General features: G+C 43.1%; 1 protein-coding gene across 8 annotated transcripts in view; it reads left to right on the top strand.

Moving 5' to 3' along the window:
• Window positions 1–21,923, top strand: part of dync2h1 (dynein cytoplasmic 2 heavy chain 1) — a 110,477-nt gene that overhangs the window by 21,081 nt on the left and 67,473 nt on the right. For 5 of the 8 annotated variants that reach the window (XR_003743174.1, XM_028961658.1, XM_028961657.1 and 2 more), the window contains exons 45-70: window positions 14–165; window positions 492–636; window positions 1,649–1,751; window positions 2,129–2,296; window positions 2,444–2,565; window positions 2,659–2,907; window positions 3,052–3,160; window positions 3,250–3,363; window positions 3,976–4,118; window positions 4,363–4,444; window positions 4,840–5,000; window positions 5,111–5,248; window positions 7,970–8,083; window positions 8,585–8,745; window positions 8,955–9,078; window positions 9,169–9,290; window positions 9,466–9,552; window positions 10,769–10,895; window positions 13,215–13,356; window positions 13,729–13,838; window positions 14,338–14,358; window positions 16,146–16,244; window positions 16,323–16,446; window positions 19,018–19,181; window positions 19,854–19,973; window positions 20,648–20,782. Coding sequence is in view for 7 of the 8 variants with exons in the window: in XM_028961658.1 (XP_028817491.1) it covers window positions 14–165; window positions 492–636; window positions 1,649–1,751; window positions 2,129–2,296; window positions 2,444–2,565; window positions 2,659–2,907; window positions 3,052–3,160; window positions 3,250–3,363; window positions 3,976–4,118; window positions 4,363–4,444; window positions 4,840–5,000; window positions 5,111–5,248; window positions 7,970–8,083; window positions 8,585–8,745; window positions 8,955–9,078; window positions 9,169–9,290; window positions 9,466–9,552; window positions 10,769–10,895; window positions 13,215–13,356; window positions 13,729–13,838; window positions 14,338–14,358; window positions 16,146–16,244; window positions 16,323–16,446; window positions 19,018–19,181; window positions 19,854–19,973; window positions 20,648–20,782 (3,336 nt within the window). In the remaining variant the exon portion in view is untranslated. The remainder of the gene's footprint in view (window positions 1–13; window positions 166–491; window positions 637–1,648; window positions 1,752–2,128; window positions 2,297–2,443; window positions 2,566–2,658; window positions 2,908–3,051; window positions 3,161–3,249; window positions 3,364–3,975; window positions 4,119–4,362; window positions 4,445–4,839; window positions 5,001–5,110; window positions 5,249–7,969; window positions 8,084–8,584; window positions 8,746–8,954; window positions 9,079–9,168; window positions 9,291–9,465; window positions 9,553–10,768; window positions 10,896–13,214; window positions 13,357–13,728; window positions 13,839–14,337; window positions 14,359–16,145; window positions 16,245–16,322; window positions 16,447–19,017; window positions 19,182–19,853; window positions 19,974–20,647; window positions 20,783–21,923) is intronic. The other 3 variants (XM_028961663.1, XM_028961661.1, XM_028961660.1) reach the window with 2 other exon arrangements.

The following is a 21,923-nucleotide window of genomic DNA, read 5'->3' as shown; positions in this document are numbered from 1 at the left end:
CCTCTACTTACAGGTCCTAACCTACCATGGGTTCTATGATGCAAACCTGGAGTGGGTAGGTCTAGAGAACATTCAGATTGTGGCTTCCATGTCTGCGGGGGGAGCTGTGGGCAGGCATGTCCTTACATCCAGATTCACATCCATCGTGCGCATCTGCACCATTGAGTAAGTACTTGTCCTGTGTCATAGTGTCACTTAATAATTGTGCACACAGGAGAACAAATTGATTTCCAACAAAACGGATGGTGTCAGAATTAATAGTTGAAAAGTGTTGCACTTAGAGCACTACCTGTGTTATTTTTGAAGGAACCGAGAGTGCAGTTTTTTTCTGACATTGCGTGTTAAGCTGTCAACTTAATGTATGTTGTGACAAGTTCTAAAGACTACTCAGAGCTTTTCCACAACATTTATTTATTTAGAAACATCTGTGATTTATGAACAAGAGCACAAGCCTGAGCCTTTACTGACACCTGTCACACTCCCATCTGTAGTTACCCTGACAGGGAACAGCTGCAGACCATTTATGCAGCGTACCTCCAGCCAGTGTTGCACAGAAGTCTGGGAGATCATGCTGCCTGGGCCTCAGCAGGGAAGGTCCATCAGCTGGCGGGCTCTCTGGTGCAGGTGTATGAGCAGGTGGGTGGTAAGGCCTCTCTCCGCTGCACAGCAGTCTTTGTTCTTCCAGGCAGAATGGAGCCTGAGCTCAGGTTATTCAACTTGCATTTATATACATATTTTATCTATGGAAAAAAAGTATTTCTGGGAAAAAAGGTATTTCAGGTATTTTCACTTTTCACTCATAAATAGGAAGGATGAACAAAGGCCTTAGACTAAATTTTATCCAGTCTTCACACTATCTCTCTTACCCTGCAAAAAACGTCATTATGTAACAGAGAAAGAATGAAACATGAAATAGCAAAGTTGAAAATTGTCAACTCTATCACATTCCTTAATGTGATTCTTATGTAGTATTTTAGGGTCGCTAACCCAATCTCTTACCCAGGTTTTGAGCACTTTTGGAAGAACCAGGAAGAACTTACTTAACATTTTTTTCTAAGAACTTACCTAACGTCTTACACTTTTTGCCCAATAAATCACAGGTGCCTGCCATGGTAATAATGTCGTTTTAATTAATTTTTTTGTGATTTGCACATCCACAAAATATTTACAAATATTTCAAACAATTTATTAAACATGATTACATTTGCATTTAGAATGTGACATTTCAGAACAATCATTTTAACATTTAAACATTTAAATTTAAAAACCACACGTTATAGTTGCTGAACAGTTACCTTTTACTTTTTCCCTTAACCGTTAATATGCATCTTATATATGTAGCAATTATGCAATATTTTTTTGCTGCATGTGTCAAAGTTGATTTACTGTAACTGCTGTTTTGGAATCTCATTAGATGATGTATTGCTGGGTAGTATTAAGTATTGTCATTTATTCCTATCATCATCATTAATAAAGGTTTAAAGAGTAGTGCTGACCATTCCCAGAACATTTCAGGCACACACAGCAATACTTTACACTACTTTACATCAATTATTGTGTTTGACTAATCAGTGTCCTGAAATTCCTGTGTGTTTTATTGGTTTGCCTTGTTGATATCAGTTCCCATTTTTTTCTGCCTGGGTTTCAGGTGAAAGCCAAATTCACTGTGGATGACTACAGCCACTACCTATTTACTCCATGTGTCCTGACCCAGTGGGTGCTGAGCATCCTCAGATATCAGCTGACTGCAGGTGTCTCTTTCTCTAATTGTTTTCTCATCTTTCATAGTATCCCTTAGTGAGAGAAGTATCTCCAGCTGGCTCTGACTGATGTCACTTTCCTTGTGTCTCTGCCACCATCCTTTCCTTTTCCTCATCATTTGTTCTGTCATGGCTGTTCCTTCTGCAATGTGTTTGTGCTGTGGTAGTGCATCAGATCATTAATTTTAATCAACAGCGTATATATCCAAACCTCCCTCGCTCATCGTTTTTTATCTCCCCTTGTTATGTCTTTTCTGCTTACCTTTCCAAAACCACGGTATGTGTTCTCGGGTAATAATAAAACTTATCTTTCTGATTCATTTTACCAAAGAATTTTAAGAACTGAATGTAGACTCGGTTCTTCACAGGAAACTCTTCCTCCCCCAAAGACTCTGTTCTGGAAGTTGTTGCCTATGAGGCTCGCCGCCTCTTCAGGGATCGCCTGGTCACCCCCAAAGACCAGAACACCTTCGATAACATATTGATGTCTGTCGTCCGTGGAGACTGGGGTTCCGATGTTCTGGACAGCATGTCTGGTAAACACGGTGAATGTGTCCATCTGTATTGAGCCACGCTATTGAGTAATCTATGGCTTTTTCAGTAATCTTGTCAGTTCTGGAAAGCATAATCTTTGACTGCTCTTGCTTGTATAATGACTTTTGCTTTGGTCATGTGGTTTGCAGACAGTTTCTACGTGACTTGGGGAGCTGCCCATGAGGCCATGGTTCCTGGGCAGTCTCTTCCTCCTCATGGCAAACCACTGGGGCATCTCAGCTCTGCTGACCTAAAGGAAATAATACACAAGGTGATATACATTAAACTTCAATTGACCACATTTCAAGCATTGTATCGCAGCAATTGTCTTTAAAACTTTTTTCTCTTTTCCATCGGTCCTCAGGGGATTGTCTTGTATGGGAGAGATAACCGTGAATTGGACATCCTGCTCTTTCGTGAGGTTCTGGATTTCATGTCTCGGGTTGATCGTGTTTTGAGCCAGCCGGGGGGATCTTTGCTGCTGGCGGGCCGTAGTGGGGTTGGTCGCCGCACGACTACCTCCGTGGTCAGCCACATGCATGGAGCCACCCTCTTCTCCCCAAAAATCTCCCGTGGATATGGCCTGAAGCAGTTTAAGAGTGACATCAAAACTGTAAGAGCATCCATGCATCTTTTTTTTTTTCCTTTCTTGTTGACTCTCTTGATGTGAAATGTGGTCTGAAGTGAAGTGTGTTTATTGTGGTGTTATTACTAATAAGAGATGCTGTGTCAAAATGTTGTTTCTGACCCCCTGCAGGTGATGCAGCTGGCTGGTATTGAAGGGCAGCAGGTGGTGTTTCTGCTGGAAGATTATCAATTTGTTCATCCTTCCTTCCTGGAGATGGTCAATAGCCTGCTGTCATCAGGTTAGTTCACTTAGCCCTTCATTCTTCCAATTTTTCCTGCCTCTTCACTCAGGAAAGTGTGTAATATTACTTTTTTGTCTTTCCTTTAGGTGAAGTTCCTGGACTGTACAGCCCAGAGGAGCTGGAGCCTCTTCTGTCCTCTCTCAAAGACCAGGCCTCTCAGGATGGCTTTACGGGACCTGTATTTAATTATTTCGCCAACAGTGAGAGCGGAACATTTTTGGAAAAATGTCACCACTGAAGTTGATCCCTAAATATCGATGCTTGTTTATATTGACAGTTCAGGATGTATCACAGATTTTAGAAATCATTTCACAGATAGAATTACATGCATGGGCAAATATTAACATGCATAATATCCCTAAGAAAATTGAAAGAGTATTTTTTGTGCACTGACTGAGTCACGGATCTGATGTTGAGCTGAATTATAGCTGCGATGCCGGCTCTGTCTGCGGTCACTGGCTTTTGGCTTAGAAATGTAAGATATTTCCCTGCCAATCTTCAATGATGCTGTGGGTTTACAGAGATAAACAGCCAGACAGAGTAGTCCCTCTGTTAGAGACCAGCGTGTTTCTAAAGGACCTAGTGTGCATGATGTTCACTCAGACAAACATTCAGTACATTAGTGCAATGGTTTATTAAATGGAGAGCTGCGTGGGTAAAGTGCCGTTGAAGCATCCATATAGAATCTGTATGGCTCAAGTGAAGTGCACTAAGAGTCCCAGGAGATTTCAATAGAGCCCCCTTTTCACACCTCTCCACTCATCACATCCGCTCCATAAAACCTGATGGGGTGTCTCTTGGTTATGTTGCAGGGATTCAGCAAAACGTCCATACAGTGCTAATCATGGATTGCACCAACACCAACTTCACCATCAACTGTGAGAGCAACCCTGCACTGTACCGCAAGTGCTCTGTGCAGTGGATGGAGGGGTGGTCTGAAAGCAGCATGAAGAAGGTTAGAGGACCGGGGAATGAAACTGTGCACCCAGCACCACTTTGTGTATAAGTTAAAAAACCATTGTGTGTGTGTGTGTGTGTGTGTGTGTGTGTGTGTCTTGCAATATCCTTTCTACCAATATCTGACACCATCCTATTTGATTTGAGATACTACTGTTTATGGACTAATATTGTTAGTAAAATGTGAATAAAAACTGGGATTTTCATTTCCTGTAAATGCTGTAAATCATTTCCTGAACCAGATCCCTGAGATGTTGCTCTCACGGATCTTTGGTGAGGAGGACATTGGCGGCTTGGACACAGGGAAGAAGAAGAAGAAGTCAGGTATGAAAGCAAAGCTCCAGGGTCAAATCATAGGCTTAAAACAGAAGCCTTTGCAGCAAATCATGTGTTGATCTGCAGTGAAAGCCTGCTTTGTTTGGACTGCAGAACACCAGATGTTTGTGATATAGGGGTAAGCTCAGTGGAATCACGTTCAGAGTATTAAATCACTTTACGGTGGAGAGAGCGCTGTCATAGGTCATGGTGAATATACACTGAGGGAATCTCATTTTCTCCCTGTGTGGTTTCTCCTCCTTCCACAAGGCTTGGCCTGAAATTTGCAGAGTCGTAACTCAGAGTTGTGTGCAGCTTGGCAAACCATGACCTTTGTCATTTGTTGATAGATCGATTTCCTAGATTTCATTTATGAGCGGTCTGTCTGATTTCTCATCTCCCAGTCGCGGCCCATGCAGACCTCTCACGATCCTTCCTGATGATCCACGACTCGTGTCGGGAGCATGGTGCCACTCCCAACCAGTACATGGCCTTCCTGCACGTCTACTCCTCCATCTACAGCCACAAGCAGGCAGAGCTCACCAAGAGACAGAGTCACCTGCAGGTCCCACTCCTATTTTATAGCTTTATATCACAGTTTTGCATATAACATCCACAACATGGTATTGTCGTCTCTGCATTTTTAAAGCCTTTTCTACTGCTCTTATTGCACAGGCAGGTGTGGCTAAGCTGAATGAGGCAAAGGCATTGGTGGATGAGCTGAAGAGGCGGGCTGCTGAGCAGAGCATGCTGCTGAAGACCAAACAGGCAGAGGCGGACGCTGCTCTGCAGGAGATCACTGCCTCCATGCAGGTAAGGCTGCTGTCAGTCACCCTGCGTTAACCACAGAATTAAGATCTGGATTATCACCAGCATCACAGTGCACATTAGGTATATAGTGTAATAGATTCAGTTTTTTAGGTCTGTACTGTACAACATACTTGTTAGTGTCTTTTTTTGTTAAAGAATGCATGAATACCCATTATAATGTGCCTCATGTTCATTCAGGCTGGCTGTCAGTATGAGTAGTGTCATTAAATCCATTGAATTGAATTTGAACAGGTAATTGACGACTGTCATGATTCGCCTCATACACATCGCATGACTCAATTAGCTGCTTAATTAGTAGCCGCAGTGGGTTAATTCCTTCATTTGACTGGAGTATGCTAATCTGAATGGAGCTCATCCATACAACTTAAAAAACTGAATAAAATCTTTCTTATTAGAGGTGACTATTCCAACACAACTCAGGGGTTTTAAGACCATGTCTTACTGCAGTGATTAAGGAAACGTGGTCTGTACTACATTTCCATTACTCCTGTTTCTGATGGAGGGAACATTAATTCCTATATTGCATTGCCAAGGAAGGAAGGATCCTTAACAGCTGCAGCTATATCATCAAATCAAATCTGCATGAACTGTTCTATATTCTTTGAAAATGGCGAAGGACTGTCAAGGTCTTTAAATCACCCACCTTTCAAATGACTCACACCTGCAAACTTACTAAAGTGTTCCATAATGTGTTCTCAAAATGCTCTGAAGGAGTCAAACTGCGGAACTATTGTTAAGCTGAAATTTTTTTTATGTCTTTCCCTGTCCTCCCACCTTGTCAGGGCACTTTGGTCAGATTCAAGAAAAACTTTCTTCTGCAACCATGGTGCTACATTTAAGTGAATGTATGTACATAAGGTTCAAAAAGAGATTAAGTATAAGACGCAAAAAGCTTTGAAGGATGAATCCTGAGGTGGTTGATCATGTAGGCCGATATTAAAGTGTCAGTTTAACCCAGTCATGCAATGCTGGGCATTCTTTTTTTAATCAACATTCCAAAAAGCATGCAATCTGGCAATTGACAGTGTGCATAAGAGTTGTGTGCATATAAGCACATCTGTATTCCAGCCTCTGTATGCCCCAGTGAGACATTGCATCTTTCTTCACTGTCAGATTGGCTCAGTCCTGTGACATGTTCGTGCAGCCACTGCTGTATTAATGTTTAATGACCCTCATCCCCTCAGTCTGCCTCCTTTTATCATTGTTTGAGTGTTTAGTCCGTGTGTCTGCACATGTGCATGTGTATACTATGTCCATGTTGACATGGTAATTTCTCCATTTTACTGTTTGTTTACATTTTTCTATAAATGTTGTCCTTTATGTCTTCAAGTGTCAGAGTGTGTGTGTGTGTGTGTGTGTGTGTGTGTGTGTGTTGGTGCTCAGCAAGCGTGACAACTGATTTTGACACCTCATTGAGCTCGAGGTGGACAGGCTCTGACCGCTCGATTTGCTGGGGCTGCAGCCATTGACAGCTATGGAGCAGACTCTAATGACAGCCATTCATTGGCTGTGACATGGCTTCATTTTCCCTCCATAATTCAGAATGATTACCTACATCCTGCGCTACGTGAGTGTGGCTTAGATGACCCAGGCAGTACGTGTTGCTATCCTTGTGCTCCTTACGCTGCTTTTGATGCTATTATTGTCATTATTTCAGCTTGATTTCATCACTGAGCCTTGGTGTCACTGACTGCTTTCATTAGACTGTTGCCCAGTGCGTGGTATGAAAGTGCGAACAGTTCTCAGTGCTGGAAAAGGACGTAGCATGTGGGCAATGTTCACCAAATTCATGAATGGATGAATGCTATTAATCCCTTGTACAAGCTGTGTTAGATGCATAGAGAACAGAGAAACAGAGGAGGAAGGAACTACACTTACACGTATGACGTATTAACAGCAACAATTCCTGATTGTCCAGAATGAAGAAGTGCATGATAGCCTTCATTTAAAAAATGAAAATTAAAACATTGTCAGAAATAATTACACAACAACAAAAAGGACTGGTTGGTTCAGTTATGTCTGAACATTCTTTCAGCAACTTTTCCAGCTTTTTGAAAGTGATTACTCCATTAAACGTTGACGGCATTCTGGAAAGGAACTGGATGGATGGCTGCACTCATTAGCAGGTTTTTCTGCATTTATCAGATAAGAGGGCAGAAGGCTGTCTGTGGGAATGGCAGATGATTGGCTATCAACTGCCACCTAAATGGCTCTGCATAGTGCTTAATTAGGAGCCTTCGCCAGGCCCGTCCCTTACAGGAAGCGGGAGCCACATCCTCTCCTGCTGGGCCCAAACGCAGAGTGTTGCAGACAGGGTGGAACAGAACTGGGACTGATGTTCCCCGCCACATCCCCTCCGATGGGAACTTTGAACAGGTTACAAGCGCTCACCCAAAATAGGCACGCCACATGTGGCATGGATGGTGTCACCGCTGTCATAACTGATCAGTACTGCCTGCTTTCACGCCGCCATGGGTAACGAAGTTTGTGTGATTTTGTCATGTTGTTCGTGTGATTTGAGACAGGGGTTCCTCTGTGTTTGAGGGTTTTAGTGGAGTTTTTTCTTGTGTGCAGAAAGGGCCAAAGCGTCAACTGCAGGACCTGTCAAAGCCCATTGAGACATACTGTTTGTGATTTAGAGCTAAATAAGAAATAAATGTTGTTGTGGCATGAGAAACTGTACTGTTCTGTGAACTGTTACAGAACGCCAGTGACCAGAAGACAGAAATGGAGAAGATCAAGGGGAAGATGGCACAGGAAGTGGCCAAGATTGAGGAACGGAAGGAGAAAATTGAGGATGAACTGAAGGAGGTGCAGGTGAGGATCTTTCCCTACCTTCTCTTATTTCATAATAGATGACTTAATTGTAAAACAACATGTTCGGTGTAAAATAAAGCATTTTCTTAATAGTCTTCATTTACCTATTGGTCACATTTGTTATCAAATAACATGAAAACCAGTAATGATACAATAATGCTTTACAAATGATTATTTATTGTTTGCATGATCTTATTCAACAAACAATGGACATGGAATGTCTGCTATAGAAATAAAACGTTATTGAAGTGGTCTTTGATTTTTTTTCTAGAGCTGTATAAGAATCTCACTGTTTGCACAAAAATTAAAGTTAATCAGTTCTTCTCTTGCTTCTGTTGTATGTTATAACGAATGTTGCACAGGCTGCTGTAGAATTGGATTTCATTTATGCTTGTCTCTCCAGCTGGAAAATTCAATAGTGAGAGTGAGACCTGGAATTGTAAATAGGATTGTTACAGTAAAACGCTTCGTTGCAAAAACGCCTTCCTTGTTCTGTTGCAGCCCCTGGTAGATGAAGCTAAACGGGCAGTGGGCAACATCAAACCCGAGTCCCTCTCGGAGATCCGCTCCCTGCGCATGCCGCCTGATGTGATCCGTGACATCCTGGAGGGCGTGCTGAGGCTCATGGGTATTTTTGACACATCCTGGGTTAGCATGAAGAGGTGAGAAGGAGATTTGACTGCATTACTCATGTGCTTGTTGAATGGTTTTAATTGCTAAATAGGAACATTAATAAAGCCTGATGGTTGTTGTGCTTCACCACTGAAGACATCAAAAGATATTTTTATCTCAGTAACTGGGGGCGCACATCAGAGCTGAGCTCTCACTGCTCATTGTTAAATCTAACAAACTGTTTATTTTCCCTGTGCAGTTTCTTGGCAAAGCGCGGTGTGAAGGAAGACATTGCAACTTTTGAGGTCCGTAACATCACCCACGAGATCCGGCAGAGCGTGGAGGAGCTGCTGAACAGGAACAAGGCCTCCTTCGATCCGAAGGTCAAGCAGCGACAGATTAAATGATTTCCCTTCATGAGTGGCTTTTGTTGGAGGTGCTGGTGAGAAAGTGTTGTTGTTTCTGGTGTGTAGAACGCGAAGCGAGCCAGCGCTGCGGCGGCGCCTCTGGCCGCCTGGGTGACCGCAAACGTACAGTACTCCCACGTCCTGGAGAAGATTGAACCCTTGGAGAGGGAGCAAGCTGGGTTGATGGAGTCAGTATTCTTTTCACAGTTGTCTTGCATGTATTCTGCAATGTCTTCAGCAAAACATTTGGTCATGAAACTGTCCAATAATCACAGTCATTTATCCTCTGGTCTGTCATTAACTACTTGGTCTGTTGATGAGTGTATTGACCAGTTTTCTCTTTGTATTCTCTCTATCACCCAGAAATCTGCGAAAGACAGAGAACCGCAAGAACAGGCTTGAGGAGCAGCTGAACTCAGTTGGCCAGAAAGTGAATGAGTTGAAAGAAAAGTAGGCATCATTCTGGCTCATCTCAAACTTTTTGTCTGCAGTAGGATTGCACGATATTGGAAAAAAAAAATTTATAGCAGTATTTCCCCTTTGAAAAATCCAAGATTTCTTGAAAAGCTCCAGTTGAAATTTATTTGTCATATTTAAATGATTTGTGGATTTTCCAGATATAAGGTGAAGAGGTGAAAAATGTATTTTACTTTGAAACCATAAAATAAAAGTAGTAAGTTTGCAGGGCGAGTTTAACATGTAGCTTGACTTACCGTAGGTCCTGACAAATGTTAATGATATATCAGATCATAATATTAGTAATGCATCTTGCTGTTTTGATGAATTTTTTCTTGATATTGTGATGACAATGCTTAAACACCAGATTGTGCACACACAGTTTGCACTATATAAGCCATAAGGCTCACTCATGTATGAAAATAAGGATGTCCATTTCTAATGTTTCAACTAGCACTCACATCTTATACACATCTTGCATCATTCCTCAATTTATTTTTCCTGATACTCTTGCACATACTTTCCCAACGACTTTCAGTGGTTCTGCTCTGTACTGTAGCATCAGAGTACAGACAGATGGCTCTCTGCATATCATCTATTTTTTACACTAAGCAACGTTGGGCCTTAACAGCCCAATCCCTGAGACGATCAAAACACTAACCGCTCGAAGACATCTGGAAAACTTTCTGATGTTCTATAATTAAAACACTATTCCCACATTAAAATATATACTTAAGTACATTTGAATAACACTCATTTAGCAGAAGCTTTTATCCAAAGTGACTATATGAATAAGATTCAAACCTCAGGACAATGGGAGACAGATGGTGCTACTCAGTTCATAATGCATGAGTTTAGAAGGAAATAGTTTAAAGTAAGTGAATGCAAGTATAACTTTAGGAAAGGAAATCCAGAAAAGAGCAGCCTGGAATTAAATCAGCTTGTGTGTAGGGTTGGCAATGCTTTCAGGCAACATTCCATAGAGGTAGACTGCTGCAGATCCAAATCCAATAATGATGACTAGGACACATCAGTACATTTTATTAATTTCTCTTTTTATAAACATATATATTTTCACTCCACAGGAGTTTTTTGTATCTTGCTTTGTCCATGTATGAATCCAGTGTTTTGAATACTTGTTCTGCACTAGAGCACCGTGCATTGTTCTGCGCCTGCTTGGCCTCTGAACTCATTCTGGCCCTCGTCCCAGGTTCCAGTCACGCACCACCGAAGCCGCCAAGCTAGAGGCCGAAGTGAGCAAGGCCCAGGAGACCATCGAAGCGGCTGAAAAACTCATCCACCAGCTGGATGGGGAACACACTCGCTGGAATGCCCAGGTGACCTGCCGCAGGGCTGGGCTGTCGGGCTGAATCATTGGGTGGGTGCTGGAGAGGGGGGGTGGTGGCTGGATTAGGTGAGTCTATAAGAGGACAATGAGGAATCTGGTGGGGTTTAATGGTGTTCCGTGGCCGACGCTGAAGATCTGTGTTTAGATTAAAGGCGGCGACCCCTGGGAGTTTTTGGCACAGAGGCGGGATGTGGTCTGGTGCTCGTCAGAGTTAGTGCAGAGGTGTGTTAGGGAGAAAGCCTGCTGTTCGTGCCACTCCTGGCAGTTTTTCTACCTCTCGGTTCCATCTGTCTCTTCCTTAATTAAAGCCCTCAATCTCCAGCCCTCTCTCTCTGAACCCATCGCTGGGGACCAATTTACCTGCCGCTCACACACGAGCATACACGAACACGTAAACATGCACACCAGTGTGCACACACACCAATATGTGAGCGCAAATTACCACTTCGGTATGCATGTTCAATACCAAACAAATGTTCATGCTCACACACTGTGTGCACTTGGTTCTCCATCTAGCTGCAATACAACGCATAGTCTCTCATTGTTTATTATGGATGTAAATCACAGAAAGCACTTTTCGTGTATGTCGTAACGTTTGCACAAAATCCATCCTCTCTGCAGGACCCAGTTTGATGACACTGCTCCTATAGCGTGCTGTATTGCCAGCAGATTGACCACGGCTGACAGGCATTTTGTCTCAACATGCCACAGATGTCACAGGGCTGGCAGTGTGTCACTTGCTATTGCGAATGCCAGCGTGGCAGCATGCTGCCCGCCGCTGTGCCACCTGAGCTTCTCCAAATGCTAAGCGGACGTTTAGGTCCAGGCTAATTAAAACGGTAGAGGGAGTAGGCGAGCACAGGCAGCAGGGCATTTAACTCACATTAATTCACACTGTGTGATGTCTCAGTGTGTGTGGCGTTTATAAACGATAAACTCTGCTGCAGGTTTCATAGTGTAATGTCAATTGTAATAAGAGTAATAATGATGGAGACACAATTAGAACTCAAATGTAATATTTCAGAACTTAATGGTAATTATGCACTTACATTCCCATCTGACCACTTGACCCATTTTGACCACTTGATCCTGTAGTGAAAGGGCTACAATTGTACAGTATGTATTTCTGAAATTGATACCCCAGTGATCTCATAACTTAAAAGGGATATGCAATGTGCCATTCAGGCAACCCGGATGACATTTGGGTAACAAACTAACGTTTCATGTTCATACCATTATGAACGTTGAACAAAAGCAAATGTATTTTTTATGATGTTGTATGGTAGCAGACTGGGATCATTATTAAGTGCTTGACCAATATATATATTTGCAGTATTCATGGGTGTTTTAGTATTACCTTCACCATCTCTTGACATTCATGCACACAAGACATACAGAAACTCAGGTAAATTATTACTTTTATGTACTTTTCTCAAAATGTGTTCAACCCATGCCTTGCAAAGAGACTTTAAACTTTTGTAAAGATCTCCCCTCCCCCAGTTGACTCTGGCTCATAGCTTCACACCGCTGGACTTCAATTCTCATCCGTTTGCCTGTGAAAAATGGCCTGAGCTCTGTCACATTGATAAAGGACCGTGGGTGAGCAGCAATTTTCAGTTCTTGCCACAGATCCTCATTTGGATTGAGGTGGACCAGGGCCACTCCGGGACAATGCATCTGTCTTTGTGCTGCCACAGGAACTGTGTGCTGCTTTATTTTGGATCAGTTGATGTAGTTTTTTTTCTTCGTGGTATCGGGTGAATCTTCCCCCAAGTCGCAGGTCCATTATAGACTGCATCTACCTTGCCTGCTGCTTTTTTTTATGAGCTTTGCAGATGCTGAGTCTAAGAGCATTATTCTGACATGTTCTGCTGTGACTGTGCGCCACGCCAGGGACAGCGAGTGGTTGTGTCTCTAGGCTTGAGAGAGATTTGTGCCAAAATACAGTGCTTATCTTTTTTGGGCAGGAAGATCAAGTTTTTCTTTTTCCCCCATTAGGCCACAGAGCCCTCTGTTGGGTCTCTGAGCCTCTCCAAAGCCTTCTGGGCAACACTAGCTGAGATTTAGATGAAAGATTTTCAGATACTGTGACTGTTCATTCTCCACGTTCTCCTCAAGCCCAGATTTTGTGAAGCATCTGGGTTAATATTGTTTTTCCCATCTGGTCCATGACAGTTGCCATGAATGTATCAGGTTCTTACTGATATTAACTGAGGGTTGCACATACATAAATGATAAAGTGCCTGTAATCATCAGTCACTTTATCTGTACTGAGGTGAATGTGTGTTGGTTTGGGTGTGTAATGCAGGTGGCAGAGATAACTGATGAGTTGGACACGCTGCCCAAGCGGGCCCAGCTGGCTGCAGCCTTCATCACGAATCTGTCTGCAGCCCCAGAGGACCGCAGAAGAGCCAGTCTGGAGGCCTGGATGAAGTCTTCAGGTCTACAGAGTAATGTCACACAAGCAAAATTGATGCAAATCAACTATTAATATACTAATTTATGTTCTCACAGTTACAAACCACCATAACCTACTGACAATTATATGTTTATATCATGCAAATGTATGCACAATACACTCAAACATTATTTTAAATCATTGTGAAAATGTAGGGCTATCACATAAATTTGACCTCAGGAACCAACAGTAAATCTTTTGCTCCTTTTAGTATTTATACTGCTTTTGCAAAATGTACTGTTTTCCTGTTTTCCAAGGCGCAGCATAACACACTGTGTATCCAGAATATTGAATTCCATCTTGTGTTAAATCCTTGCACGATGCGCATACCTGATGAGCTTCGCCATTCTGTTTCTATTGCCAGAATTTGACCTGCGCCACTTCCTGTGCACGGAGAGCGAGCAGCTCATCTGGAAGAGCGAGGGTCTTCCTTCTGACGACTTATCTATGGAGAACGCTCTGGTCATACTACAGGTCTATTACAACACATTTTACATTGTAACATTCTCATATTCTCTATCCATTTGTGTCCATGACATCCCATAGATTTTCACCAATAGCAACTCAATAACACTTGTTTGTTTCTGACTCTTTCATGTCGATGCAATACGTATGGATTGTTATTTTTCATGGCCATGTTGTGGTCGTGTTACAGCCTGTAGGCCTCATAGACACTGGCATGGAGCTCTAAGCCTGTGCTATCCTCCACTCTGTCTGGGTGTTCTGAGTGCATGTGCTGGGCATGCTTACCCCCTAATGCCATTAGATTACTGTTTGTCTGTGTTGGTTGCATTGAGTCTCCTTCAATCTTTAAAGTGGGAGAAAGTATTGTAAGTAATATGTTTGCTTCCAAAGTTCGCTTCTCCTGTGTGTGTGTGTGTGTGTGTGTGTGTGTGTGTTGTGCATGTTACTTACTTCACCAGTCATTTTCACTGTGGCCATTCTGTTTCCTCCACGCTCCTGCTGCATTCAGATCAATGCCCTGGCATCTCGGGTAAGACTGCACTCTCACCCATCTCATCCATCTCTCTTTGCTTTGCTCTCTTTGCCTTGGTTCACTGTGTCTCACTAATGAAGTTTAAGTGTAAAAGCACTGCAGCAGTGCTCAGTAAATGTACTCTATGTACTCGCTGCAAACACAGATATATTGATTCAGTGTGGGCTTTCCTTTATAATTTTGACATGGCAGTTTGTTCGCAAATATGTGTGTTAAATATATGTGTTGAGCTATCACAAAATAAGTCAGGCCAGACTTAATGAATTAATATTAACTTCTCAGGAAATAACTGTGGTCACAGATAAGGGATTTAATTGGCTTTCATAGTATATTCTTTATTGGCTGTGTGTGTTTTGGAAAAAAAAATATGTGACCTAAAAAATTATTTGGCTGATTTTGTTGTTTGGGCATAAAAATCATTTACAAACAAATTTTCCCATGTGACAAGCTACTTCCAGTTTTTGGCGTGCTGAGGGGACTGTAATGAAAAGCTTTTTTTTTCTTTCTCCTTTTTCTGTTTTTCCTGACGTGTTAAGTCCTGTTGTGTTCCCATGGCTACAGAGTGGCAGTTTCTAAGCCATGGAACGAAAGCTTTCAAATGCCGCCTGACCCTTTCTGTAGTGGTGCCAAGACTTGTCACACCAGTAATTGAATGTATTTTATGAAGATATGGAGAGAGAATCTTAACTTTCATAATATATAAAAAAAAAGGATCAGTGGATCCCTGGGAGGCACTCAAGGACGTTGGGGTTGAAAATGAATAATAGTAATTATCAAAAACTGAAAATAGAAATGGCATCAGCGATTTGACTGTGGCAATGACATCATTATGGCTCATGAGACCTGCACATAATGAGGATCAGCCTTTTTAGTGGCCCTTAATGACTAACGGCTTCACCCCCCCCTGTCTGTGCAAGGAATTTATTCTGTTTCAGATCCTTTTCCTTTCATCCTTTCAATTAGACGCTGTCCGTGGCCCAGGCAAGGCCCCCGTCTCTGTAATGGTAATGAAAGTGCTTGTCAGTTATAAAAACTCAGATTCTGTGGACGCCATAGTTCAGTATTTTAATGCGTGACCCTTCAGAAATGACTTCAGCGAGGCAGCTGTCTGAAAATAAATGAATTTGAAGTCCTGTGCATGAAAAGGATTAAATGAGTCAGTGTATCTCCTTGCAGACAGGATAAAGTGTCTGCCATTACAAACGGGCTACGTGCTACGTGTTTTATCCCTAATGCTCCAGCTCTGTGTGAGAAACAGTTCACAGTGGATGTCTTAACTGCAGATGGAGAGCCAGGATGAAAATCTGTGCCCCCCACAGACACACAATAAAAGAAATCTGTACAAGGTTCTTCCATGCCACCGACTGTCCCAGTAGACCCATAGACGTGGGTGATAACCTGAGTTATGGTGCTGTTAAAAGTGCACTAAAAGAACATGGCCAGCATCAGATACCAACCCGTCTCTCAATCACAGAGGCAGCCGCAGCCTTTTAAACAGTCGTAAAAAACTCAATATTCTTTTTTGGCATTAAAAGAAATGTCCTCGCCCACCAAAGAGACAGAGGATTCCTGCCTTTTGTCCAGATGAGCTGGTTTTAGTCAGAGCTGGAATCTGCAGAGGGAAATGTGCAGGTTGTGTGAATCTGAAACACTCCATACAGCACTCCTGTCGTGATGACAGAGCTTGGTCACCTCTGTAAAGTGCCGATGCTGCAGAGTGGGGTTTTGTGGACATGCACTGTCCTCCTGTCCTCAGATGGTCATGAACTCTCACTTTTCCACAGAGCTGTGCTTGCCCCTTCCTCATCGACCCGTCCTCTCGAGCCACAGAGTGGTTGCGCACTCACCTGAAGCAGCATCGTCTGGAGGTCATCAACCAGCAGGTACATACACTCCCACCTGTCAGTCACCCAGGGACTGTGTGATGACCTGAACTTGATCTCTGTCACCCTCTCTCTCAGGACTCTAACTTCATGACATCTCTGGAGCTTGCCGTGCGCTTTGGGAAAACTCTGATCATTCAGGAGATGGACGGGGTTGAGCCGGTGCTGTACCCCTTACTCAGACGAGACCTTATTGCACAGGGTGTGTTACCTTCACTTGTACAGCGACCTCCTGCACATCCTCCATAACAATCCTCATTGCTCAACAATGGAGTCTTTTAGCTCAAGTTTGGAAAAGACATTTTTCTCTGATTTTATCGCATCACTCTGTTTCCATGGCACTGGGAGCAGACATGCATGAGTCATATAAAATAATCCACATTGAATCCATATTCATCAGTCAATTTGTATTTATCTTTCTATTGATATTCAGCATGTCACCTTGGCGCATTCCAATCATTATTATACAAGGTTTTTCTGATAAAAAAGCAGAAAACGAGAACAGCATTTTTGGACATCCCTTTATCATGAGCCTGTAGCTGACTTAAGTCCTATACGAAATCTTATCCAAAGGTTAGTAGCATGCACTGGCAATTTCAATACACCTTTTTTTTTTCAGAAGACTTCTTTATTCGATCAATGCTGAGGCTCACCTCTGACTAACTGGCTGTCTGGGGAGGTGTCAGGAGTGGGATGGAGGTGCTGTTATCGTGTGCTGCAGACCGCCAGGCCTTAGAGCACATGAGTCATTAAAGCGAGGCTGGTGAGCCTCTCTGCTGAGAAGAAACATATAAACTAAGCGCCAGATTGGGATTATCACAGGGTCTGAGTATAGTGGGACCTCTGATGACCAAAGCAAAGCAGAAAAGTGGCTGAAGGCATGCTTGAAAACTTTTTGCAATGTTTGCAGATGGATGGTGGTTTCAAATGGCTCTCTCTCTCCCTCATACTCAACACAAGGTTCTTGTTCCATCATTGTAGCCAGTGTGCTACAGTTTTAATTCCGCCTCCCCCTATTTCTCTGCAACCCGAGCATCTCTGTCCCCTCCACAGCTGTGCTAGGCCTCCCGTATCCAGATTCTCATGTAAATCCTTTTTGATTTTCTCACATGCACCAGGTGTTTGTTGTATCTTGTGCCGTCTCCAGACATTTCCTTGCCGAGCTATCCTATCAGACATAATTTATATAGGCCCATTCAGCCCCACTCTGCATGTTATCAGAGGATGCTGCAGTTAGTCATACAGGGCTTCCGCGTCGTACATTAGTTCTTTTATCTTGATTTCCTCACAGCTCTATATGTCTCCTCTTTGAAGTACATGCAAATCTGCTGAAAGCCTTCAAACTGCCTGTTGTAATGGACTGGATGTGCACAGACCGGCGGATGTGCCACAGACATATTGCCAGTTATTCTAATGCTCAGGCTTTTTTTTTTGATGGGTGGGGGGCTTGGAAGATCTGAGGCGTGAATGTGTCAACATGGCTGACTTATATTAAAAGCTGCCATGATTTAAACATACTCTATCAGTCCCCACCCCCTACAGGGGAAAACAAACGCACTTCGTTTAACTAGAGGGGAGGAAAGGGTAAATGGGTGGGGGGAGAGGGAGAGATAAGAGTAAACGAAAGCAGCGCAAGGATGGAATGAAAGAGGGGGCTGGGAGGAACAGGAGCGAGAATAGGGGCGAGAGAATGGGAGGGAGGGGGCTGCGGGATCTGCTGCATTGCAGACGTGCAGGGGTGGGTGGAGTCTGTCCGCCCTGGTGTGAACACTGTTCTCCTCCATCCAAGCTGGCAACGGCACTATTGCAGAGAGCTCTACAGTTCAAATAGCAAAGACCAGGGCCATTACGGCTCCCCAGCGTGCCAGGCGGAGGCTTTGTGATTAATTAGGTCCTGTCACAACTGAGCAGGCTCATGACAAATGAATTTAATATTCTCAGAATTCAAACACGATAAACACCACATAAAAAAATCCCATATTCCTTGCATCACTGGTGTTTTCATTCTCCAATTTCCATTCCACTTTGACTGAGGTGTCTTTTGTGTGCGTGTGTGTGTGTGTGTGTGTGTGTGTATGACAAGGAGCTAAATGAAGAGTACTGCATCCCATATTGTCAGACCAGTTAATAAGCAAAGAGTAAGACTGGGCTGCGAGGACATTCCTGACCTTGAGTCTGACTCTCATTCCTCTTACCCAGAATTCCATTAGATAATTCAGTGAGTGTAAAATCACCGACATGGAGTCTTGCCAGTGGCTGCAGTAGCTGATGGCTTTTGCTTATCAAGAGACCTATTTTTTTCCCCTGGCCTCTAAATAACCAAGGAAATTTTGTTATAATGTTGTTTCTGTGAGGCTTTTTATTCTGTTCTCTATTTTCTATATTCTCAGTTATATTTGCATGACTATTCTGAAATGTTTCTACTTAAACACACATTGGGTGTGTTTCATCCATCAGCCACATCACAGTTTTGTATTTAATATATGTATATTGACTGATATAATTCAGGTCACTGTTCAGTTAACCCTTTGAAGACCCTGTCAATAAAGGTCAAGGTGACCTAAGAGATTCATTCTAAGTAAACATTTTCACAATTGCCTTGTTGGCATCTTGATGAAGGATCTTCACGGTTAGTAAAGTGCCTGCAAAAACAGATAATGACCTTCATTTGTCATTTGCACTATAGTCATTACTATAATGATAAACCCATAAAAGGCTGTTAAGTTTATGATCTATAATAAAACGCCTTCGTCTCTGTCCTGTTACCCCTTAGGGCCTCGGTATGTTGTCCAGATCGGGGAAAAAGTCATTGACTACAATGAGGATTTTCGTCTTTTCCTGGCAACTCGCAACCCCAGCCCCTTCATCCCACCTGACGCCGCGTCCATAGTCACGGAGGTCAACTTCACCACCACCAGGGCTGGACTCCGGGGCCAGGTGACATAAATACACAAGCAAACCTGACAAACACAGACAATGCAGCATGTCTGGACTCCCGATACAGTGTGTCCGCACCATGGTGGCATAAACTCTCTCTCTCTTTTGTGTGTGTGTGTGTGTGTGTGTGTGTGTGTATGTGTGTGTCTCGTACGATTTCTCTCTCTCTCCTTTGTCCCTTCCTTTTGTTTCTTTCATTCTCTCTGGATAAGAACACCATTTGATTGCAGGCTTACAGGCTTATTGCCAGCCTCTGAGCACCCGCCTTCACTCCAGTGCACACATCATCGTCCTAAGGAAAAATGTATAAAAAGGAACTTTTTTGTCTCTTTCCCCCCCGTACACCAGAAACACAATTTATCTTTCATTTCACTGAGGCCACATTTCAGAGAGGTGACTGTAGACAGATTTAAATAATTTTATTTTGTGGACTGTATGTCTGCTCTTTGGTATAAGGCCTATTTGTTTGTGCTCTTGTGTGATTTTGTTTAAGATTCTGTTCTCGGATGAGCAATATCAGAGAGGAAATCACCTCCAGAAAACAGATTCTTCACTCTATTTTTTTTAGAGCTGCCTGCAACAATCAGTGGCATTTGCATTTGTCCGGGTTTGGCATTTTATTCTGCGCGCATTATGCTTCATGACTCTCTGCCTGTGCCTTAATATCTGTAGCTGCTGGCACTCACCATCCAGCAGGAGAAACCGGACCTGGAGACACGCAAAACACATCTGCTCCAGCAGGAGGAGGATAAGAAAATCCAGCTGGCCCAGTTGGAGGAGACGCTGTTAGAGGTTCGCAAACTTCTTACCTCAAGGTGTATTAGCTGCATGGAGTGGTGGTACATTGGTTTTTTTACCTGCTTGTATGGGTCTTCACACACATTCTAGATACATGACAGGGCAGTGGTGGCCTAGCGGTTAAGGAAGCGGCCCTGTAATCAGAAGGTTGTCTGTTCAAATCCCGACTGAGGTGCCAATGAGCAAAGCACCGCCCCCACACACTGCTCACCAAGGGCACACTTTCGTAGTGTGCATCGTGTGCTGTTCTGCAGTGTTTTACAATGACAATCACTTCACTTTCATGTACAACAATCTGTCCATATTCCGCTGTCCACCATACATGAGTTTATCAAACAGACAGTTGGTGTGCTATCCAACTATATATATTGTTCTCTATAGCCCTCTATATATCTTCTAGATAGCTTTTTGTCTTTAAGAGGGATTTGATTCTTTAAGAAACAAGCTATTTGTTTAGGCTTTTGTTACCGCTACAGCACTAGTGCTGTAAACTGGATAGTTACATCTTACAGCATTTGTCCAGACTCCTCTCATATTGATTATTAGGCTAGTGTAGTGTAGTCTGATACACATTAAGGCAATTTTCCTTCTTCCGGCCAGAGTGGTATTGTCTGAGCTCTCTGAGGGTTGCTCCTAACTGCTGCCGTCTCCCACCAACTCTCTTTCAGACACTGGCCACAGCTCAGGGGAACATTCTGGAGAATAAAGACCTGATCGAGTCCCTGAACCAGACCAAGGCCAGCAGCGCTCTGATTCAGGAGTCCCTCACGGAGTCCCATCGGCTGCAGGCCTCTTTGGACAAGGTCAGTTGGAGGAATGAGTGAGATTACAGTTTGTGTAAATTTTTGAAAGTTAGTAAAAGACAGCTTCACTATTAGAGCTGTAATTTGTTTAAATTATTGAGGGAGAGAGATGCATAACAGGATGCTGAGGCTAGACAGAGGCTAGACTTAAACCCGCTCATTTTGCCCCACATTTACTTTCCCTCTAAAGCTTTTAAAGTCCGGTTGAATCTCAGCTCAGCCGTGCGTCATGCATTGTACAATGTACATGATGTACAATTACCGATTCACCCCTCCCAACCAGGCCACGACTGACTATCGGCTGACTATGAGAATGATAAGAATAAGATTCTGAAACTTTATCAACATCACTACTGATGTGGGTTCTTTTTACAATGTGTTCTTATTGTGCTTGTATTGTGAGCAGTCAGGTCGCATCCGAGCATCAGGCCGTAGAGTGTGCGCATAAAAATCGTGAGCTTTTTTTTGGGCTGGGTTTTTACCCCACAACAGGAATTGACCAGGACAAATTGCACAGTCTAGCACTTATAGAGCATGCAAAGAAATCCAGGTTTTAAAAGATGTACTTGTTGAGTCTGGATTCTATAAGGCTTGGGCAGATTTCTGTCCGGTTCAGGTAGGATCGGGCCCAACTCATTAGACCGAATTACCTTTCTATCCACTATCCCTGCCCCTGATTTATGAGGGAGGTCCCTATAAACATCATGGATAAATGTCATCTTTACACCTAACCAAGCAACCCTGGGACATTTGAAGCACTTTCCTGTTTCTGCCATATCCTGTTCAGGGTCGCGGCTTCCTGTGCCCATACCAAGACATTGGGTGCAACCATTCAACTGACTGACAGTGAATAAATTGTTGAAATTTGGCTGTAAATTTTGCCCATGTGGCTGTAGTAAAATCATACCCTGTTCAAATTCCATTAGGCCTGTGGCCTATGGAGGATTTCCCATCATGTTTAAAATCTACTGAAATCCTTTCATTTCATTCGTCTCATTGATGTCAGTTCAATCTTTTCCCTCTCCTTTTATTTTCTGTGCTGTGGCTTATCTCGGCTCCTCAGGTTGGATTCTGTTACAAAGAGGTGTGCATTGGCTTGAATAGGAGCTCAGAGGACACCCTCCTCATTTTTTTTTTCATC

Source organism: Denticeps clupeoides, chromosome 19 (assembly GCF_900700375.1).
Source record: "Denticeps clupeoides chromosome 19, fDenClu1.1, whole genome shotgun sequence".
NCBI classification, from domain to species: Eukaryota; Metazoa; Chordata; class Actinopteri; order Clupeiformes; family Denticipitidae; genus Denticeps; species Denticeps clupeoides.
The sequence above is the reverse complement of the archived record's forward strand: the minus strand, read 5'-3'. Positions and strand labels throughout refer to the sequence as shown.